The sequence below is a fragment of the Glandiceps talaboti genome, chromosome 4 (assembly GCF_964340395.1).
Source record: "Glandiceps talaboti chromosome 4, keGlaTala1.1, whole genome shotgun sequence".
Taxonomy (NCBI): Eukaryota; Metazoa; Hemichordata; class Enteropneusta; family Spengelidae; genus Glandiceps; species Glandiceps talaboti.
The window spans coordinates 5,144,714-5,169,415 of NC_135552.1; the positions used below are offsets into that span (position 1 = coordinate 5,144,714).

A 24,702-nucleotide genomic window follows, 5' to 3' on the forward strand; every position below is an offset into this window, starting at 1 on the left:
TTGTATTGGGTTAGATTAAAATGGTTACATTGACCTCATTATATCATACAGATTGAAGACTTGGTGCTTGAAATCTTAACCTAAAAATAAAATCGACGGGTTCGTACATCTGTTTGTCGTTCGTTTCAGCTTGTGCTTCTGAATTGCATTGTGTTATTATGATATATTGACATTGCTATCAAATTATGTTTAGTGAACGCGTGCGCGAATGACATCATATAACCATAATATATCTTTGTAAAAAAAAACTTACTAATCTAATTTGAAAATATGGGCAAGGGGGTTAGTATAGTGCACGCGTACCCCATGGTGTGGTCTGAATATGACAACAATTAACATTTTATTCGATTGTTAGTTTTTGAAAAACAATTATATTATTACAATTCGCAATTCATCACCCATAAGTTACACGTATACCTTGTCAAACATCGTTTACTTTAAAAGCATTAACTGTCTAAGTTCATCTTCAATAATGAAAGTTAATTTTGTCCTCTCGACGCATTAACCAATTTTCCCTTTGAGAAAAAGTAAGTTACAGTGTGTAATATTGTTTCTTTGGGTCCGAAGACTCTGTATGTCGTAAGTGAAAATATTCAAACATTTCATTAATGAATCACTTGCTAAATGCGTTGGTGATTAGGCAATATCTTATTACACGTTTCAAATTGTTTCGATTATTTTGTCCATATATTGACGATGACAAAATCTGTGTTCTATATTTTGCTTCAAATTCCACATGATTTGGTATATATACGATGGTGGCAAAGATTATAGGAAAAACCAAACGGATTGCGCTTATCCTTACATGGAGAGGGGAGCATTCACTTTATATTTGGATTCCGATTACATTATACATTATGGGTATATCCTCGATATGTGTACTGGCATTGCTGCAGATTAATTTACGCTCGGTGATCATGGGGGAGGCGCTTTAAACTGCCTATAAACACGAACCACAGCGAGAAGCACGCCAGGAATTATTTTACGATATTCAAATACAAAAGTGACTGTATTACCTCACACAATAAAAACCAACACCTTCACACACACAGCACCAACCCACCAACACATAGACAATAGTGATGATATTTCTATTGTCTGCACTCTATATATACAGCACACCCAGAGAGTAGAAACCAGTTGTCTGATGATCGCACGATGCGTGAAACTCCGAGTTACAACCAAAAAAGAGTTCCAGTACTACCAAAACTATATATATATATATATATATATATATATATATATACATATATATATATATATATATATATATATATATATATATATATATATATATATATATATATATTCAAAGTTAAAATACTGAGAATAAAATGGACAATTTAAAAATAAGCTAAATTGGATTATGCGTGGGTTATACCGTCTACAAACTAGGAGAGAGAGAGTGAGAGAGAGAGAGGCAGGCAGACAAGCAGACAGACAGACAGGCAGGCAGACAGACAGACAGACAGACAGACAGACAGACAGACAGACAGACAGACAGACAGACAGACAGACATATATAGACGGACGGACAGGCGGACAGACAGACAGAGAGGTAGTGGATTTATGATTTATGTAGTCGACACAGAAAGCCATGAGGTTCTTTCCCTTGTCTGTGCATTACGTAACAAGTGATCGAAATACGAGTACTGATAATCATACATATTTGTATTTCCAATCGGGCAGTTATGTTAATATTCTTGGCTGAATATAATAATGCTTGAATAAACGTTTCCACATAATGGTATAAACAATAACTTCAAATATAAATGTATTTTTCTTTTGGTGTTTTAATCTACTCATGACGAATACAACTTCTATCAATCTACTGGCTTGCATTTTATCGAGTAAACAAAGGTTATTTGGAAATGTATTATGGGATCCACTAATACAAAAATCGTTCACAGTTCCTTATTCTTGTACACTAAGTCGATTCAAAGTACAGCTCAGTGAGTAATCTTGTAGACGTTGAACAATGAAAGCAGAGTGGTAGCTTCGTTCTTAAACTTGGCAAATGTTCGCTTGGCTAAAGAACTCAATGTATTTACAAGAAGTTACAGCAGGTAACATCGTCATATCTAACTAGGTTTTTGCCAGTAGTCATCAGAAGTCGTTTACCGCAATTTTCGCCCTTCATGTCACCAACCATGTGGAGGAAATCTTTAACTTGAGAATCTGTTTTTGAATTTGTATTATCAAAGGCTATCATTCGCTTATTACATTTTGAGATCAACTCCTTGAGGGATATTGGCAATTCGTGGGTGAATTGTTCGAATGTAATAGTGTCTTGTTCGAGCTGGTCCATTCTTGTGAAGAGCAGTATCAGATACTTTGTTATATCATCTCCATATATACTGAATAACATGTTAACTGCTTTTTCATGGTCTTGAGTAAAACGGTCGTTGATATTTATAGTTAGAATTACAGCATCAATACCGAGACCACCGGCCTCACTAACTTCACCCATAATACATTTACCAAACTCCCGTTGGGTGTGTTTGTCACCTAAAGTTGGAATCGGGGGTGTGTCTATTACTACAAGCTCAGGATCACCTGGACGTCTACCGTGCATTGTCTTCTTCGTGGTGGCTATTGACGATCGTTTGGCATCGAATGTGTGCGTACCAAGTATTGTATTTCCAGTCGAGCTCTTACCACTTTTACACACTCCAATTAAAGCAATTATTATTTCATTGCTAATGTTTGGTGTACTACAATTTTCGGAAGCCATGGTAACACTAGAACAAAACAAACCCAATGTAATATGTGTTTCCTAGGTTGAAACCCTATTTTCGTTTCAATAAGTTACTACATGTACTTAAAATAGAGCGTCAGCTGACTCGACATAAATCTTTCTCCTACGTCATTGCTACTAGCGACACTTCATTGTGTGACGAGACAATTTATTTAACTAATATTGCTATGTATATATGTTATGTGTAAAATACGCAGTCAGTATTCTGCAGTTCTTTGACCAACATCAGGATTTCTCACAGAGCAGAAACCACAACAATTCTCTGTCATGACCATTACCAAAATATACGTAATAAGAATGTAACAAATCTGAAGTTTGACATTAAACCCTAAGTTAGCTTGATTTTCGATTGAAAATATGTTTTTCTTTATCTGAGAACAGCTTTAAGCTAATTTAAAGATTGTGTGATTATCCTAGAGGTAGATAAACGCTTATGCCCACGTGAATTAAAAGAACAGCTTGACGGGCTCATCGTCCTGAACACCACTGAGTGAGATTTTGATCGAGTTAGAGTTCTCTTAATATACACAGACCACAAAATAATACATTGATATAGATAGAGTTTGCTATAGTCGTCGTCTTTAAAATATATCATACAATCACATACACACGCACACACACACACACACACACACACACACACACACACAGACAGACAGACACACAGACAGCTAGACACACACACACACACACACACACACACGACCATGTTTTTTAAAAACCTATAATGAAAATATTTTGTCTTGAGATAAATCATGCAAAAGTCTAGAGAGATACCTGATATCCAAACACAACATGCGATTTTGACAACAAGCACCAAGCTTCCCGCCTTACCACCACTGGAAGACACATTTAACAATGTGCAAGGAGTAATGTACCAAGTAGTTTATTGAAGTTTTTGATTGTTCAAAGTTCATGCTATCCTTTGATGAAACAATGTCTTAGGTTCAGATGTAATCAGTTATTGAATGTTCATTAATTGATTGGCTGACTGGCTGGCTGGCTGGCTGGCTGACAAACGACAATAATAAATAGCAATATTGGTTGACATTCAAATGTTAGTGTCTATTTTTATGGTGATACTAGTTGCCATCGAAGACACTCATAAACATGAACGCATATAATATTACTCCCAGAGTCGACATGCAAAGATTAAAGTAGTGCCAATGGCATTGTAGCACAACTGTACAGTTTTTTACAAATGTTTACCCACATGCTGATCTATGCTAGGTATAGGTGTCCATTTGCTGAATCACTATCCAGTTGCCTACCCAGCCCTGTTGTTATCTTTGGAATATACAAAATCATTTGGCTGCTGCTATGGGAGTGGTCATGCTGTTAGACATATTTGCATACATATTGTTCACTTGTCTATGAATCCCTGATGTTATCTTTGAAATATCCGTTGGCTGTTGCTATGGTGTGTTCTTGTTGCTGGTCACATTTACATACATATTTGAATGTTTATTCATTTGTCTATTAATCCCTCTTGTTATCTTTGTAATATACGTGATCACTTGAATTTTGGTATGGGCACGGTTTTGATTCTATGCATATTTGCCTACACTTTTTGAATGTTTGCTTCCTTGTTTAAGAATCCATGATATTATCTGTGTGAAATACACCACGTATTGGCTAATGCTATTGGCGTGGTCACGGTTGCTAGGGGTACGTGCATACATTTTTGAATGTTTACTCACTTGCCTACCACGATGATATTATTTCACCAAATATACTGCCATTTAGTTGTTGCTAAGGGCGTTATGATGGTTGTCAGGGCCAATGTTTTGAAGAAAATCTACAGAATAACACTTCTAGAAACATCTCACTACGTTTCAGTGTAATTGACAAAGTACTTTTAGAGATATACATTTTTGACCAAAATGCACATGTTTACAGCTAATTTGCATATTACAAATGAGATCATTATATACTTATTATTTTTTATACGACCCCAAATGCACCCCATTAACCTTCAGCCCAATCATCTCAGTAGTTTTGGAATTAAAGATTTTTAACCAAAAAGACAGCCCAAATTTGAATATTACTGATGGAATCATCATGTTGTGAACAAAAATTCTTAATCTAAACACCCCTAAGAATGTCCCAACCAAATTTCAGACCGATCTGCCCAGTAGTTTTTTAATTTAGGGTGTGACTAAAAATCACGGGTTTTTTACCCAAATCACACACTGGTAGTAAGATCATTTTGATTTGAACAATTTACCAACTAGAGTTGTTTACACACACGCGCGCACACACAATCACACACACACACTCTCTCTCTCTCTCTCTCTCTCTCTCTCTCTCTCTCTCTCTCTCTCTCTCTCTCTCTCTCTCTCTCTCTCTCTCTCTCTCTCTCTCTCTGTCTTAAAGCTGGAAGTGTCCAATGGATGTATGTTTAAGTGGATTCTGTAGTTGAACCATTTCCCAATTTCTACAAACGCAGAGCAGAATTAGCAAAATACAGGAATGTAAACTTTATGAACCGAAATTGCCATTCAACTTTCATGCATCATCACGGTCGTGCCGCAAGCTTTCATTTTTTTAATTTTCTACTGGCCCAAGGAACCACTCCGAGGGTAGCTACATTGAAAATTACTTTGAAAACCGCACCCCAGCTCCATGATTCTTCATTAGCGAATGCATCTGCTTGTTGGTCGTGATTTTCGTAGTTATGTTCATCTTTCTTTGTAATTTTCATCACCTCGTCTGTTACCGCATTATGAAATGGCCAATGGTCATTCGCCTCTTTCGTTTTATCAATTAGTTTGATGAGTTCCGATAGCTGTTTAGTTTTCTTCTTATTGTCTTTCTCTTTGTTGTCGAACGCTATTGTTCTCCGATCACACTCAGTAAGCACATGTTCAAGGAAATCGGGCACCTCTCCTTCGAGGAATTGTTCAAGGGTCATTTCATCTCTTTCAAGTTGATCCTTTCTTGTAAACAACAAAATGACGTATTTCATCATTTCTTTACCAAAGACACGCTGAAACATTGTAATACTGGCGATATGTTCTTCCGTAAAGCGGTCATCCACATTCAGTGTCAAAATAAAGGCGTCGATGCCATAACCTTGGATCATAGCTAGACCAGTACACCTAGTCACTTCTTTCATGACATTTTCGTTTGTAATCTCCCGACGAGTGTCAAAGAGTCCAGGTGTGTCGATGACTACGAGCTCTTTGTTTCTATATTTAACTCTGCCCCAGTTAGTTTTAATTGTATCAGATACCATCGAGCGAGATGAATTGAACTCTTTTTGCCCAGCGAGATAGTTAGCAGTGTTGAGGATTGAATTCCCTGTAGAGCTCTTACCACTTCCAGTTCTGCCTAAAAGTACTACAACGAGGTTGTTGCTACAATTTGGGGTTACTTGTTCGCTTTGGGCACCTGCCATCTACAGTAAAAATAAATTAAAAAAATAAAAACCTCAAAACTATGGTTGACATAGAGTAACAGGCCTACAGTGTATAACCTGGCAAATCAATGGCTATTTTAATAACGCTGCATAGAATAATCTATAAAAAGATGTACAGTCAAAATTACTCAACTTTGCAGAATAAATATTTTTTTTGCAAATTTGATTTAATTTGATTTGATTAGTAGTTGCATTGTAACTATTTTCAAAACAATATAGTCTTGTAAAAATAAATTTGTAAAAACTATTAAAGTATTTCAACCCATTTCGAGTCACCATAGATAAATAATAAAAATACTTATGTATTTGATTAAATAGGCCTCACAGAGTGGAAGGTTTTGGTGACACTTAGAAGTACTGTATAATGGTTAGGCACTACTTTACATATCGTAAAAACAACTGGTGTATTTATCGTTCGACAGTTATGAAAAAAGAGTCGACATAAAATGCACTAACCTTGAAACTCTTCAACGACTATGCAACTCTGGTTAGACTAATTCAAATCTCATTAGTTATTTGCAGTTCTGATATTTGTTAGAGTATTAATACTGACACTGACTCGTAAATGCTAAAGATGTGTACAACGCGTAATCGAAATATATCCTTGCTCACTTCCTTGAGTTAGAAAAAAGTAGTGCGCGGCATATATTTTGAATATATAGCTTATTTCCCTGAAAACGCAGTGAGCACCTCCAATTAAACTAATTTCAGTACTGGATATATAAAAATATATATCCCTATGTGCGTAATTTTGTGGAGAAATATTTAAGTACGCAAGATAAGTTACTAACATATCATACTCCACGTCCATATTTACTTGGTGGCGCTTTGCGACCCGGTGACTTTCAACCTAAAATGTGTGTCTGCCATACGCTCACAACGTTGAAAACAGTGACATTCTGTCTTTAATATCCAACTGACTATATAATTTGTACCACCAAATTATTGATAAGTATTACAATAGATCCTTCCATTGGAAATGTCAGACCATGAAAGGAAAGGGGGTGACTTTACTATAATTTTTTTTATCTCTATTAAAACTGTCAGTTACCATCTTTCTGGTGGCCTGTGTTTTTTCTTCAAATAGTATGTGTTAACGTCCTGATAAGTTTAATCAGATCATAGACAAGAAAACGACAACTCAGTGTCACTCTCTCTCTCTAATTATGAGTTAAAATGTTGAGTGTCAGGGGTTTAAACTAGGGTCGGTCGGAGTATCAAATTTATACTATTATTTTATTAGGCCTTATTTTCAGAAAAGGCCTCATGCGAGTTAAACACCCCCTCCCACACCTGTACCCACCCCACGATTGATCATGGGGATGATAGCTCTTCATGCACTAAATCAAATTTGAAGGGGAGGACCATGCAGGCTAAGCATCGCCAAGTATCGGTTACAAGCCAACGTGAGACCTCTCCTTGCAAATCCCACATCTATTTGTAAATAAAACGTTTATTATCTATGGACGCTGAAGCCGATTGTCACTGTTACTTTAATGTAGTGTACCATATAATTGCCCCCATCTCCAGAATATGGCAAGTGGGAGGGTATACCATATAATAGACTCTCTCACAGACCCGAAGCTTCGCATAAATAGCTAAAACTTGGGTTGTTTTGTATATATCTACTGCATAATTGTACTCCGGCATATACTAGTATCCCAGTATCCCTAGCCCTGTACTGTGCGCCCTCATCGATCACATAGAGCTAACATTTTGTTGATGTGTTAGGCAAAGCTTCGAGGACTGTGCTTCTGAATTGTGTTTTGGCTTCACTATACTTAGATCACAGCCAGTATCCCGTAGGATTTGGAATGACTACCCTCCGACTTCCCCATCTATAGTGAAAGGAGCAAACAAGTCATTTTCATCCTCCCCTGTACGTGTGCTGTATCTATTGCCATGCAGCACACTTTTTAGCTTTACCTGCTGTCTCCTCTCCCTTTAATCTCTCTGGGCACACTTTCGCAAAGTGACCTTCCTTCTTGCAGATGTAGCAATATTTGTCAGATTTACTCTGGTCAGATTGAGCAGCATAACTGGACTTGTGTCCCTCCCCATCACTACTTTTCTGACTGTTTTCAGAATTGCCTTCACTAGGGTCTGACAGATCCCTATAAGGTGTTTTACGAGCTGCAGTGTATGTCTCTGCCTGCCCTAACATTTCCTCAAGTGACTTTGGGCTTCTCTCCCGTAGCCACACTTGCAGATCCCTCGGAGCACATTCAACAAATTGCTCCCTCACCAACAGATCCTTAACATTTTCAGTGGAGGTTTTCTCCATTTCCAACCACTCTGTCAGTGTCTCCGCGAGACGGTTACCAAATTCTGTCAGAGTTTCGTCAACTTTTCGCTTCATAGTACGAAATTGCACCCGGTATACCTCCCCAGTCAATTCATACTTTTTATAAATTGCTGATTTAATTGCCTCATAATTGTTGAAATCCTCAGGCGGTAGCCTATGAAATGCGTCATGTGCTTTCCCTGAAAGCATAGGCCCCAGTTTAATGCCCCACTTCTCCTTTGGCCAACCATAAGTGGTTGCCAACCCTTCAAAAGTGCGAAGGAAGGCGTCAACATTGTCACCCTCCTTAAACTGAGGAAGTTTTGCATTCCTTTCCACCACCTCAACTTCAGTGTTAGGTGAAATTGGAATTGATCTTGCTTCCAATTCTAATTTCTTAATTTCAAGCTCATATCGCTTCTGTTCCACTACTAGTTTCATTTCAGCTTCTTTCTCAGCTAAGCTGTTTAGGTGTCTCTCTCTTTCAATCATAAGCTCACGCTCTCTTCTATCTCTTTCTCATGCTCTCTTCTCTCTTTGTCAGCTAATCGTTTCCTTTTTCTAATTCATACTGTAGAGACAAAAGGTCTAGTTCAGTTCGAACGTCTTTTGTTTCAGCACCGGCGACAACCCCGTCCCCTCTCCTGGGTTCAAACTTCCTCTCAAGTTTGATCCCATCCAAGTGATATTGTTGACCCGGGAGTCAACAAGGGCATTGTCGGCCATGGGAGAGAGCCTTCATTAGCTGGTGTGCCTTGTCTTTTGGTTGACATGACTACACAGGGTCAAACCACTTCAAACACAACAGACACACACCACGGGTTATACCAACAATATACTATCTTAACACTATGCTGCCAACACTATTTTACAATGGTATCACCCACTGTAAGTTTTATCCAATCCCCACATTTAAGATAAATAGGGATCCGGACTCACCATCAGCAACAGTATCACCCGTACTGCCACACCCAGATCTTTACATATATTATTGATGTTGTTTTCTCACACTAATCCCCTTAATATATGTTGTACCAACATACACTTCCTAAATATAAGATAATAGATAGCAACTCCGTTAATAGTCTATCTGCTAGACCTCGGATGTTCTTCCGATAGAATACGACACACGCCCGAACATCGCTATCGAGGATGGCAAGCTGGTATTGAAGACAATTTCCAAGTATTGTATGGCTTTCGTTAATGTGTATGGTTTGAATTGTTATGCCTTTAAATGGCCTCCTATATATCCTTATAAAAGTGCTTACTGTGGGAGGGGGATACACCCTCCCCTCTAGCTATCATAGCTATCATAGAGATGCTGTTTCTGTCCAGAAACACGATTGAAAGATAAAACCCTGCTGACTAAGTATCTCCAAGTACAGCCCGATACGAGACATTGAAAATGTAAATACTGAATATATTGCAGTTGTTTGATCGAAAAAATTATACTACACACAACTATAGCAGTTTTTACCTTGCGAGAGATCTGAAACCAAGTTTTCGCTCAGGATTTAAATTTGCCACTACACTACCTGTAGATAATATTGACCACTAATTAGCAGATACAATGAAAGAGTACATGGCGAGACACAACGAATTAAGTATCTCATGTAGCTAGGTACAAACCTGTCAAAAGATAACTGAAATGATTGATATCTTGCTTTCAGAACTGTGGTTTATTCATGCAGAATTCGTAGAAAGAAAGGTCATTGTGAGTTTAATCAACGTTTGCTGGCGGGTGATATTTTATTCTTTCACTTGGCTTTTGTAGTACGCTGCTATCTTTTTCTCTTGACTTCTGCTCGTATCACTAACTGTGTATGGCCAGATACTGGGGCTGATCTATACTTGCACTTTACTTACACTCCAACTACAGCTTTTTTTTCTGTTTAATAAAAGTTTCATTGCAAATGTCGTTATGCTGGTATAATACAACTATTATAGTAATAAACCATCCCTGGGGATAATATACGCCTTGGTCAAAACCTCGTACTATGCCATCCCATGGTTCTTTATTGTTTTAGTGAAATTGCGCTTAAATATTGTTTTCAGTGAAAGTTGTCAAGAATCCAAAATATCAATTAATAACAACAGAATATAATTCTGAATACTTTCCCCAGTCTTCATCAATTCTTGCATGTTCTGACAATTTCTTTTCCCCAATGAAGGGTGCACTTTGGATCTGATAGTTTGCTTACTTTTAAAGCCAACAAAAAGATAGTTTTAGCAAACTAAAGCCGTTCTGCAGAATAATGAAATCAGTTTTATGTGATTGTGAAACAACATCCTTTTTTTTTTTTCGAAATACCATGTTTCAAAATAAAGTGGGTTTTAACTTTATTCCATAAATCAACGAAAAGAACAGCAAAACGACATACTTATACACAAGTCGACCAAAATAAAAAGTTAACATAGTTCGGCCATCATCCAAGCTATATAATCCGTAACCTTTCACCATCGAAAGCCAACAGAGTAGCCAAGAAACTCGGCCTTAGAATCATCAACGACCAAAGTATCAAAATTGTCAACTTCCTTGATGTCACCTTCAACTTGTGTGACGAGTCATACCATACACAAAACCAAACAATATCACCCACTACGTCAACAAGAAATCAAACCATCTTAAAGACCATACCCAGCTCGGTAAACCAAAGACTATCCAACATTTCCAGTAATGAAGAACAATATGAGGCTACTACATCATCCTACCAAGATGCACTCAATGCAGCGGGATATAACCAAACGCTCAAATTTGACCCAACACTACACACTCAACGCAATCGGAGTCGCAGCCATAACACTTGGTTCAACCCACATTACAGTAAACACGTTGCAACAAACGTCGGCAGAAAATTTCTAGACCTCATCGACAAGCATTTCCCCACATCCAGTGTACTCCATAAAATCTTAATATATTAATGTGAGCTACAGTTGCATGGACAACATGGATAAAAATAATTAATGGTCACAACAAAGCCATACTTTCAAAAGCTAAGCAAACTCACCTGTACCTGTAACTGCAGGAAAATATATATGATTTACAGACGTGACTATGATCTATGCACACCAGAATACACCGAGAATGTCAACTCAAAACTGAACTGGCGAGTTAAAATAGTTCAACTTAAAACAATTTTATTTTTTAAATTTAGACTACTGGTGACTTGAAAAGTATTTCATCTGTTTGGAATCGAAAGTATTTTATTCATTTATGCTTAAACTTATGTTTCTACAGATACATGTCAAATGAACCTAGTGAAGATGACACATACAAGTTATTAGTTAAGCTCGCCCTCTACGACGGTGACTATTCATCAATATCAAGGTGCTTTCAAAAAAAAGATTTAACAATAATATAGGATGCAATATGTATACAATTGCAATCAAGAGTACAATACATTTCATAAGGTTCTCAAAAGCATGACTAATTGTCATTATTGAATGTACACATCAAAAAATCAACACTGTAATGCGCGTCTAAAGATGGCGATCTGTGGCAATAAATTAAATAAAATTCACTAACTCGTGAGTATGAAATATAAAGCACATTATAGAGCGACGAATGCCTCGAAAAATTGAACTTATGTAAATATCGAGATCGTATATTACATGGTAGAGGCATCATCGAATCATTGAAAATACTTTATAATATATATATGCATAAAATTGTTTTTTTTAATGTATAATTTTGTTTTCAACATTTACATGGTTATAATTAGTTGATCCAAGTCTAAATGATCTGTACTAACCAATCCTAGATTTTCCTAATTGACCAATCAAATGAAGGTCAATATCAAATTCGAGCCAATATGTATGGAATGTAGGAAAACCTCCATTTCTGTGTGATCTATATTTTTTTTGTTAGATATCAATAAAGTAGCTGTCTTTATAGTACTTGGTTGTACAGGCGTCATTCCATTTCAGAACCCCTTTCTAGACAATTCCCTTAGCCCATAGTAAGCTGACTCTAAATATGCCTTTGCTACAAAATGTATGACAGACTATATAATTTGCTATCTTATTTGCTATCTGATGTCTGCTGTAGTTCATAGCAAAACATCTTCGTGGGTGTTTCGGTAAAAGTGAAAAATTGAGGTGACCTTGTAATTAGACTATGACCTTGCCCTTGGATCGAAAAGATCACGTGATAAATGTGTCGTCCGTCCCCTAAAAGAAATATACAGACACTTGCATCATACCTGTAGCACTTCTGTACGCTGTGATATTCAGTACCTTCATATTTTGGTGATCTTGATACCAGTTGTCTTAGTAACAGAAGTTTGTAATAAAAGCAGCTCAGTATATGCCTTTGTTGTATTTTTCCTGAAAGACTATATAATTTGCTATTTTCTGAGCGATATTCATCTGAAAAGATCATGTCTGGTGTTAGCTTTAGAAAGATTCCGTCGGTATTTTAATAATTACCAAAATTAAGATGACCTTGAATTTTTGACAATGACCTTGACCTTGGATCGAAAGGACCATGTAATCAGTGAATAGATTGTCCCCCAAAACCCTATACACAAACACTAACATCATATCAATAGCACTTTCGGGTTAGTATATTAACACTTTGGTATAATTTGGGATATTGACAGCAGTTGTCTTGGTAACAGCTTTTTGCTACAAACAACGTCATATATACTTTTCAGGTTTTTCTGAAAGATTGTATGTTTGGCCTATTTCTGACCAACTTCCAGCTTTACCAGTCATATCTGATGGAAGTATACAGAAACGTTTCAATGAATGTTTCGATAAAAGTGCAACAAATTAAGTTGACCTTGGATTTTGACTATGACCCTGACCTTGAATCGAAAAGGTCATGTAATCATTGAGTTTCCTACCCCATAAATATATATAAACATACTTTAATCATGATTATATCATTTCTGGGTCGCGAGATATGACGTTTTTAATGTTTTAGCATCCTTCAAATGGCAATGTTACCATGAAAACCGTCTCCTGTGAGTTTGCGCAAGAGAATTCTGAGGAGCAACATCAGTTTTCTGAAGGCCCAGATGTTACTCTAATCAAATAGAGTGCTAAAATTTGTACTTCAAGCCGGGCAATTTTTTTTTTAATTTCAGGCTTGGCGCCCTGACTAAGACTGCAGAAGGTCAGCGAACTTCACTGTACCACATGAATCAGAGTCTTCAACATGGAAATTGAAGTCACCTGCTATCAGAAGATGGCCAGACACCAGTATATCTGTTTCTAAGAGAGTAGAAAATTCAGATTTATTCTTTGTAGATTTCAGTGAACGATAGATTGCAATAACATGCAGAGATTGACATGATGATCAGAAAGTTATATCTAGTGACTAAAATGACTGAACAGTACATTATCGTTTTTCGATGGCGCAAAAATAAATTCGAACTAGCTAATATTGCTACTCCGCCACCCCTTCGATTCGAACGAGAATGTTGATGGACACTGACCACTAATAATCGAAGAAAGAAACCCAGCGATGACACGATCGGCTTGACTCTTAAGCAATGATCAGCACCAGTAATATCAAAGAAATATCGGTGAAAGTAATGGCAATTTTGAACATTTTGACTACTCATACTTCGAACACAGCAGAACCTTGTGACGTGGACAAATATTTACATGACATAGACACGCGTTGTAGTGACATAAAAAGACCTGCGTATTCCATATTTTTGTTCAACTTGGATCGTGTATGGCATAAACAATTTTAAGCTTATATAAGTGTATTTGTAAAGTCTTCAAAGTGGTATTTCCTGTTCAGGGTGTGAGAGTCAGCCATAAACAACTTTAAGCTTATATAACTTATATATGTGTATTTAGCGTTTGTACAGACAGCTAGACCCATAGACTAAACGACACAACAATTTAATTCACTTTCCAAAAGAGTGTTTACAAATCTAGACGGTATTGGAGATGTTCATCAACTGAGACATTTAATTACTCATCTGCCACCATTGTTTTCTACTGTGCCAACATTGTTTGATACATCAAGATATTTTTTGCTCTTTTTGGTAAATATGTTATCAGTACACCTCAGAGATTTCATGACAGTAGATTGTTGTTTTGAAAGATTTGCACTGATTGCCTTTCAGACTGCTATGATGGATCTTTTCCTGTTGATATTTACCATATTTACAAATTTTAGTGAATTTGATAAATACACATCTTATATGAGATGGCATTGGTTCAATGTGTGTGTCTCAAAACACTCGTATGGTGATGGGGAACAGGGATGTCGTCTCATGATTCTCCTCAAACCTGTGAATTTCACATAACGTGTTGCACAACGTGTCAGAAATCCTTAAGGATGAAAGTAATGGGCCTCATTGACACTACCGAGTCATGCCTCGGAGTCCCTTTCATTCATACTTTGAAGAAAGAATAGTTTTGCGGCGTGAAAGACCGATATTGTGTTAATGCAATTTTCGTCAAATCGATAAAGATGTTCAAAGTACTACAATCTCGTATCTCTTTGCCGAAAGGAACTGTAGTAAAACGAATTCTTATAAAAAAGTAATTATATGTTGATGACGTCGTGTTAGTATGTTGCCTTTGTTCAGTGCTACAAAATATACTACAACTATTATCATTGGATTGTATGGGATGGGTGAAGAGAGTCATGACAAAAAAAATGTTAATACAGACATTAATTTCTAACGCACCTAACAACATAAATTTAGTCTGCGACTGCTTCGGATTTTCTTTCAACACATCATAAGAATAAGACAGGTACTTTAGATTGGTCGTCACTATTAAATTGGACACCTTGACTGAAATGATTTACTTTAAAAGAAAGGCACTCTTGTACTGGGGCCTTCAGTAAATCCAAGGAGGAGGAGGCCTGGGGAAATTAAGGGATAGGATTTATGGTATTAAGGGCGGATGAGATTTACTTTGACTCATTGTATTATCTAACTTTACACACATTAACCATAACAATCGCATATGTCCTGTAAAGCTAGTTGGTGTACCTATCAGTGTTAATGAATGATTTGCATAATTAATGATTCTTGGTAATTAGGCTATATCTTATGACTGCATACTTCAATTTCAATACAATTCAGTACATACATTAACCATAACAAATTGTGTATGTCCTATAAAGTTAGTTGATGTACCTTACAGTGTTAATGAATCATTTGCATAATTGATGATTTTCGGTAATTAGGCTATATCTTAAGACTGCATTAAGCAGTATCAAACACTCTTACATACATTAACCTAAGAAAGCACGCTTGTCCAAATGAAGCCTGTTACCATAGTTTTTTTAGTTTAATGAGTTATTTGCATAATTAGTGATTCCCTACGGGAGGCATTCAGTTAAAATCTGGTTTTTTAACTATTACTATACACATTTTAATGCATATTGTGACCTTGATATAAATATTTTTAATGTATATTATGGTGTTATTTTTCAACTTTCTCACAAGTAATTGCCCACGTTGGAATAATAAAGATGAATTGTACTGTATTGTATTGTATTGCCCAATCATGATTGTGATTAATCTGACATCATTTATCGAAATGAGGTTGTAAACAAACGCTCAATCATGATCACGATTACTTAAATGTAAACAGTTTAAAAAGTTTCACATATTTCCTATCAAGTGTATGATTTTACATCGTCAAAATGATTACAATGAGGAAAAATTACCAATCTCACCAAACACTGGTGGTAGCAGTGACAAATGCGCAGTGACTTTACTAATAATTTAAACAATATCTAATCATTTTGAATCAATAGCCACAGTAGGTACAATGTCTCTTTCCATGACTATCAAATACAATCTTTTAAAATTATCAATGTGGTTTCAGCGGTGGGATTGAGTCCTTTGATTATGGAACTAGTATCCCTTTGCATTTCTGACATCATGTTTTCAAATATGTGAATGGGGTAATGCTCTAAATATATGTAAATTGATGATGGAGATCCTCTTCAGAAAAAGGAATCGGGGGAGGGTCATATTTTACACAAAAGACTAGGCTCGCTTTTCCCAGGAGCCTGGATGGAAAGTCGAGATTGTGTATTTGGTCAGACTAAATAACAGATTTGTGATGGTTGATAACAGATTGTAACAGGTACAATTGAATCGTCAGCAAATCTCATATCAGGCGATGGTCAGTCGTACAATCCTATTAAAATATGGTGACATCATTTATTTACTTAAATGTTATTTTAGAAATCGCCTGTTAGAGAGTGAAATTGGGAATAAAGAATCATACAAGTGAAGGAGGAATAGAACCGTGTCGCACAGCCGTGTCTATGAGTTCACTCTTGTACTGTCTCTGACACAAACTATGATCACATGGTATATGATTCTGGCAAGTTGACATATGATCTCAGTGTGAATTAATTCCAAACTTTCCCAAGCTCGTAAGATCCCTGTACGCAGAGAAACAAGCAAACAGTTGACAGGGAATCCATGGAGTTGTCTTGTTACGTCCAACACTAACTTACTCTGAGCATATATGTATGTATGTATGTATGTATGTATGTATGTATGTATGTACGTACGTACGTATGTATGTATGTATGTATGTATGTATGTATGTATGTATGTCTCTCTCTCTCTCTCTCTCTCTCTCTCTCTCTCTCTCTCTCTCTCTCAATAAATTCAATACTTCAAGTCATCCATAGAAGTTATTGACCTCCAAAATGTACAGATTATTGTGTTTATTTATTTAGTCTTATTTCCTATCTTTCCATATTGGTGCATGTCTCCTCGCGTGTCTATAGAGGAAGAGATTATCAACAATAGTTTGACCATGACTACATCTATAACTTACTTTTATTTAAAAAGAATCATTATCACGATGATGCACGCGTAAATACTTTGGCTTGAAGCATATGAAATAAGTAGCTGAAAATTGTATTAAAGTAGCAATTGTTGGCTTAGGCCCTTCGGCACTGAAGGCAACATTTCATTTGGACAGTTTGTATACATTATTCAAATGCAACATTATCATATCGACGTTACTGTGAGGTAGGGCTGATCTTGATCATTATTGACCATAAAATCATAAAATATCCCATAAGAATGCCGAAATGGAGAACGTAGAATGTGGCTTATAAAACAAGTCTTAGATTTTTATTTTAAACAATGTTGTACTTTGGACGCCAGTACATTACTTTTCCTTCAGTAACTCTGCTCGTAGTAAGCGCCTCAGTTTTTTTCAAGTTTCAAACAGAGATGAATACCACAACAAACAACACCACGACCATCGAGGCGATACCGTTGCATGTTCCCATGATGAAGATGCCGGCTGTCTGGGTAACCCAAGTAGTTGGTAGTATCGAATGTGTAATGACGTTGCTCGCCCTCGTTGGCAATGTGATTTTCTTTGCTGTCATAATGCTAAAGAAACAATTTCGTACATACAGCAACGTCTATTTGGCTAATCTCAGTGTGACTGACATCATTGCAGCAGTGTTCGTCTCTTCAATAGTAACTGACTCTTACCTCTACCGTAGTTGGAGATTTACAAGAAGTTACTGCATCCTCCACCAGAAACTGCACCCTGGCTTGTTGACAGTATCTTTATTACTCAGTGCAGGTATTGCTCTGAACAGATACGTGTATGTTGTCCACAACGAGAAATATCGTCGGCTTACCAACAAAGTGTCCGTTGCAATATCTCTGGCGATATGTTGGATTTATCCATTAATCTTAAATACAGTGGATGACGTGAGTAAGTCTATATACCGGCCTCCTATTTTCAGATGCCAACTAGTCGGTACATCCATACTGCTGTATACCACATACTTTACCAATTACATTGCAAGTGGCATTGTCGTCATATGCTATTTTCTGATATTCTTGTTCATACGCAGAAGCCGACGACGAGTTCAGGCTCACGGTACCAACCAGCAAGGCAACAACCAAAACAACGACAACTCCAAAAGTCCAAGCCCACAAGAAGTGCACACGTTAAAGGTCCTAATCGCCGTTTTCTGTCTTTGCGTCCTCGGCTACATGCCGTTTGTAGTCTTAATGAATGTCTACAGTATGTTCGACATGAGACCACCGGCCAATGCCCAATTAATGCTGTATCCGTGCTTACACATTGGCGGCGTCATGAATCCAATCCTGTATGGCATGAGCAACAAGAACATTCGGAAAGCCTACAAGGAGTTGGTAACAGGTCGGTTGTTCAGCAAAACGTCAACACAAGTCGTGCCCATTAACAATGCGTAGGTTGCTGAACAACATGTTAAGCTTTTCAAACCAGTGAGATACCATCTAGCATTGAAAAGAAAATATTAAAGATTTGACAAGAAAATGTTTTGAAACTCAGTGAGTAATTTTCTAAATAATTATCAATATCACTGGATGACAGCACACAAGGAAGATTGACAAACGCAAAGTAAGTAGACATAGAGTAGCTATTATTGTCGAAGTAGTACTATGTATATTCTAATCCAGATATCATAATGTGTATTGATAGATTTAACCTTCTTTTGTATGTAGATCACTGTCAGCAATTCAGTTATAGCTGTATTGCAAGGTGCAATAGTTACTATCATGTAAATTGGGCATACTTCTCAGAACATTGATATACAGAATTTGAATTTGTAAACATTACCTTTACTCAAGGTTGACTAATGAACATAATAGTACACGCCGACAGAATAAACACTTATTATGTACTAGGCACACTTAGCCAATGTATTCATATGATATTTTGATTTCAACAGCATTAATAAGGGTGTATTGTATTGTATTGTATTGTATTGTATTGTATTGTACTGTATTGTATTATTCATGATGACAGTGTCAAGATAGATGTTCTTTAGATATTTAGTGATTAATGGTCTTTTCCCTTATCCTATATCTTGTGTGTATAGTATCGAATTGAACTTTTACTCCAAAGACAAGCGTGAACATTGTACCTGAAAATTTCGTCTGCACAGTACAGTCTTTGTCAACAAATTGACGAACTATTCAGTACACGTATTTATCATTTACTTTACTCTACAAATATGGAGAAAAAAAGAAATTCACAAAGGATTTGATGCCGTATGTGATTTGATATTGCAGATATATCAAACTAGGTACACTTGGTCAATATCTTGACACAAACAACTAGACTCATAGACTATTAGTCTATAAAACCACATAACAATTCGATTTACTTAGAACCGTTCAAAAAGCGTGTTTTCAAATCTAGACGTTATTGGAGATATTCGTCAACGGGGACATTTAACTATTCATCTGCCGCCAGTGTTTTCTGATTTGCCAACATTGTTTGATAAATCAAGAGGTTGTTTGCTCTAGCTAGTTGGCAAATAATTCGTCAGTACAACTCTGAACGTCGGAGATACCATGACAGTAGATTTACATTTCGAACGACTTGTGCTGATTGTCTTTTAGCCTGAATGATTGTGAAATCAGTGCATTTAGCGTATAATGATTTTAGAACATGGATGAAAGAATTTATATGTTGGCTATGATGTATCTTTTTTGTGGAATCAATCTATATATATTGTAAGGAATTGAATAAACACACATTTTATCTGAGATTGCATTGTTGTCTCAAAACCCTCGTATGGGGTGGGTAAATGTGATGTCATCTTATGATTCTCCCTCAAACGTGTAAATGTTACATATTGTGTCAGACTAGCCATACTGTAAGCACGGGTCCTGTCCAATTATAACACCTGAAGTTACTTTGCGATAAATTGTTCCCAGTAAGAAAAGTAATGGGCCTATTGACACTACCGAGTCATGCCTCGGAGTCCCTTTCATTCATACACGTCGAAGAAATAATAGTTTTGCGGCGTGTAAGACCGATATTGTATTAATGCAGGTTTCGGCAAAACATTAACAATGTTGGCATGGCATGATGGGTTGATAAATATCCCAGATTAGCAAAGTACTACAATCTCGTATCTCTTTGCCGAAAGGAACTGTAGTCATACGAATTCTTATAAAAAGTAATTATATGTTGATGACGTCGGGTTAGTATGTTGCCTTTGTTCAGTGCGACACAGCAAAGTACTTCAACTATTACCATTGGATTGTATGAGATGGGTGAAGACAGTGATGTCAAAAAAGTTGTCAATACCTATAGGATAATTTCAAACTCACCTGACAAAAGGAATTTATTGTGCGACCGCTTCGGCTTTTCATTGAATACATTGTAAGAATGACACAGTTGCTTCTGATTTGTCGTCACCATTGAATTGGACACCTCGACTATGATTTGCATTTAAAGAAAAGAACAAAGTGCCACTTATACTTATAGTGGTGCCTTCAGTAATTCCAAGGAGGGGGATGGCTGGGGAAATTAGGGGATAGGATTTATATTTTACAAGTTGGTTCATCTAGAGTACTATGTTTTAGAAATTGGAACTATGGGCGGGTCACATTTACTTTTCCTCATTGTAATATCTAACTTTGCAATGTTTTGCTATTTTGATGTGATCCCATCACTGCCACCACTGTACCCTAATATCAGTACATATCAATCAAAAAGCTGCTGACATCCATGCAATGAATGAATAAATTGTTAATTGTGGTGTGTGGAGATTAATAAAGTAAGTCTCACAGGATTGAGAGGGTGTGGTAAGATATTGGGAATGTTGACCTCGATTCCAACAATATCAGTGGTGCACCCAACTAGTCTTTCGGAGTTCTGGTCTTAGCTATGCCAATTAGACTTTAACACATAAATTAATTAATATAGTGCCTTCCCACAAATTCACGTGGTGGTAGTTGTGGGAGACGCCCAGTACCTTCATTAATAATGATGTAACAAAGAAATAATTTTTTTGACTCGATAGCCACAGTAGATATAATTCAACTTTTCATGAGCATCGGATAACATTATGTAAATTAATCAGTGTGGTGGCAGCGGTGGGATTGAGTCTATTGATTATGGAACCGGTATCCCTTTGCATTTCTGACAGCATGTTCGCACATGTTTTGAAATATGTGAATGGGGTAAAGTAAGTAAATTGAGGGAGAGCCACTTTTCAGAAAAAAGAATCAGGAGGTCACATGTTATGCAATGAAGTTCATTTTCTCATTAGCCGGGATGAAAAGTAGGGTTTGTGCATTTGGGTGGATAAAATGTGATGTGTGATGATTGATAGTTTGTAACAGGTACAATTGAATCGCCTGCAGCAAGTTTGATATCGGGCGATTTTCAGTCGTACAATTCTATTGGAATGTGATGACATCATTTATTTACCTAGATATATTTTAAAATCGCCTGTTAGAAAGTGAAAATGTGAGTAAATACAATAAATATTGGGGTTTTTATTAGAAAAATTAATTGGACGAAGACAACATCAAGTATGACATAAATGGACGCGTGTGTTCTATGTAAGGGCTGTAGAAATGAACTGAAGGAAGCAAGTAAAAACCTGGACTTTGTGTTTTTCTCAGTCTACTCAAAGACTGTACATATACCCTTTTCTAATACATAGGACGGAACATCGATGTCGACACATCTTCCTGGTTAATATTATTTGTGTATGTGAGTTTGCAGTTCCAGATACACTTATTTACTATACAACTGTGTATACAGGGCTCCCAGCTTTCCAAGATAAACACAAACTGATATAACGATATTCCGAAAAACTAATGCATAAACATGCTGTACATCTTCCTTATGCTAATTATAAGAAGACGGGTTTAGGGTACGTACTATGAATACTTAATAGTAACCTGCATAAATTACAGATTTTCAGAAATAAGGCTATATCTTAATTAAGCACGCGTGTAGATTACTGTAAAGCGTGTTGTTGTAGCTTACAGTTTTATTTGGGTTATTTGTATAATTATGTCATATAAGTAAATGCAGTGGTGATAACAATGTCCGATATTGCCTGATGGTATAGTCTGTAATTTCATTGTAATGAGTGATGTCCTATATCTTAACAATGCATGCTTCAAGTGCCATATACTTTGCTATATATGTTGATGATAATAAAGGGATACATTTAGAAACAATAACCCTTCCGAAAGGTATACATATTGTTATTTTATATGAATACGTAATCAGTTCATATCTGGTGTGTAGAATGCTATGAAGATATTATGTCTATGTACACATCTTACATTATGCTGACCTTTGGTCACCTTAGCTTTCCACAGAATATCTTAGTGTTGTTTCATATCTACTAATCTGATGATACCCAGTTATAATTTTGAAACTTTTCGCTTAATTGCGACCACCCAGTTCCAGTTTTTATTATCACTGCACTGATAACGTATTGACGTCATCAATGCACTCCCTTCTGGTTTATGCTTTATATTTCAGTTTTGACCCGAAGTAGCGCAATTAAATATGCAACCTTTATCAATAGCTCAGAGGAGTTCAAGCCGTTACCAAAGCAATTGGATACAAATATCAAGTTAATAAAAATTACCACAGTCGTTTTAATTATACACCTCTCAAATCATATCACGCACTATTGAAGTATGAAAAATCATATAAACAGTGTAAGAGTTCTGGGAAATTATTTGGAATAAACAGATGGTTTCCAAAGACGCTTTATATTTGTCAACGTTTGTATTCATCCTGTATTTTCCATTGTGTGTACTCTGAGAAGAAAACATATGTTTTCCGTTGAGATGAATTCAATGCCTAGATTACTAATGGAACGTTCCAACTCTAAATGCTAAAAACGAAAGAACTCGTAAAAAGTACAATATAATCGTGCAAAATGTTGGCGTTCATGCACGTCAACAATGCGAAATTCTGACACATGTCAAGTTGAATTTTGAAAGAGAGCCACCATTTTCATATTTATACATAGATATACATTTTTACCTCCCGTAAGGGTACGGAAAGTATTAAAAGGGGGATGTCTGTCTGTGTGTGTCACCATTTTTCAAAAACGGCTGGCTCGATTGTAATGAAATTTGGTACCTATATTGTTTGGGGTAATGGCTAGACCTGATTAGTTTTTTGAGCGAGATCTGTTCATGTCAATTAGGGAAATTTGCATATCAATGAAACCAACTACTTAAGCAATATCATAAGACTGCATACTTCAATTTCAATATAATTTAGTGTGTTCGTAAAACATAACAACATACATTTGTCCTATAAAATTTGTTGATGTAACTTACAGCGTTAATGAATAATTTGATTAATTAATTATTTTTGGTAATTAGGCTATATCTTAAGAATGCATACTTCAAATTCAATATAATTTAGTACATACATTAACCATACGAAAACACAAATGTCCTATCAAGTTTGTTGACGTATCTTACAGTGTTAATGAATAATTTGCATAATTATTGATTTTCGGTAATTCAATTTCAATATAATTCAGTACACACATTAACCATAACAATCGCATATGTCCTGTAAAGCTTTTTGATGTACCTTTCAGTGTTAGTGAATAGTTTGCATAATTCATGATTCTTGGTAATTAGGCTATATCTTACTACTGCATACTTCAATTTCAATACAATTCAGTTCATACACACATTAACCATAACAAATTGTGTATGTCCTATAAAGTTAGTTGATGTACCTTAGTATTAATGAATAATTTGCATAATTAATTATTTTCGGTAATTAGGCTATATCTTAAGACTGCAAGCTTCAACTTCAATATAATTTACTTCATACATTAAACATAACAAACTTTATATGCCCTACAAAATGTTGATGTACCTTACGGTGTTAATAACTAACTTGCATGATTAATGATTTTCGGTAATTAAGATATATCATAAGGATGCCTGCTTGAATTTCAATATCATTTAGTACATATGTTAACCATAACAGAGCGGATATGTCTTATAAAATTTGTTGATATAGCTTGCAGTTTTCATGAAATATTTGCATAATTAATGATTTTTGGTAACTAGGCTGTATCTTAAAAATGCACACTTCAAATTGTGTATTATATGGTACATATATCAACCATAATAATACACACCTGTCCTATGAAGTTTGTTGCCACAACATTTACCTTTAATGAGTATTTTGAATAATGAACGATATTCAGTAATTAAGCAGTATCATACACTCTTCAAATTCCGTATAATTTGGCACATACATTAACCTAAGAAAGCACGCTTGTCCATAAAAGCCTGTTGCCATATTTTCTTTTTAGTTTAATTAGTTATTTGCATAATAAGTGATTCCCTTACGGGAGGCATTCAGTTTAAATCTGGTTTTCATTGTAAGTAGCATGTCATATATGCCCAAGCCGTGATGTGGGATACGTTCAAACGATTTAATAGCTAGAGTATAATAGTGTACTATTACCACAAA

At 36.1% G+C, this 24,702-nt stretch overlaps 3 protein-coding genes across 3 annotated transcripts; 1 reads left to right on the plus strand and 2 right to left on the minus strand.

The window, feature by feature from the left end:
- Positions 1 to 2,047: 2,047 nt before the first annotated feature.
- LOC144433715 (uncharacterized) lies at positions 2,048 to 2,734 on the minus strand. Its single transcript, XM_078122069.1, has one exon. The coding sequence runs from the start codon at positions 2,732 to 2,734 to the stop codon at positions 2,048 to 2,050; it is 687 nt and encodes a 228-aa protein (XP_077978195.1).
- Positions 2,735 to 5,297: 2,563 nt separating this feature from the next.
- On the minus strand, positions 5,298 to 6,158 carry LOC144433719 (uncharacterized). The gene has a single exon (XM_078122074.1). The coding sequence runs from the start codon at positions 6,156 to 6,158 to the stop codon at positions 5,298 to 5,300; it is 861 nt and encodes a 286-aa protein (XP_077978200.1).
- An 11,556-nt stretch (positions 6,159 to 17,714) lies between these two features.
- Positions 17,715 to 18,653, plus strand: LOC144433720 (melatonin receptor type 1A-like). Its single transcript, XM_078122075.1, has one exon. It carries the CDS (start codon positions 17,715 to 17,717, stop codon positions 18,651 to 18,653), a length of 939 nt encoding a protein of 312 aa, XP_077978201.1.
- The last annotated feature ends 6,049 nt before the right edge of the window (positions 18,654 to 24,702 follow it).

Excerpts from the sequence above, each read along its gene's own strand:
- LOC144433715 (XM_078122069.1), bottom strand. The coding sequence starts at position 2,734 with ATGGCTTCCGAAAATTGTAGTACACCAAACATTAGCAATGAAATAATA.
- LOC144433719 (XM_078122074.1), bottom strand. The coding sequence starts at position 6,158 with ATGGCAGGTGCCCAAAGCGAACAAGTAACCCCAAATTGTAGCAACAAC.
- LOC144433720 (XM_078122075.1), top strand. The coding sequence starts at position 17,715 with ATGCCGGCTGTCTGGGTAACCCAAGTAGTTGGTAGTATCGAATGTGTA.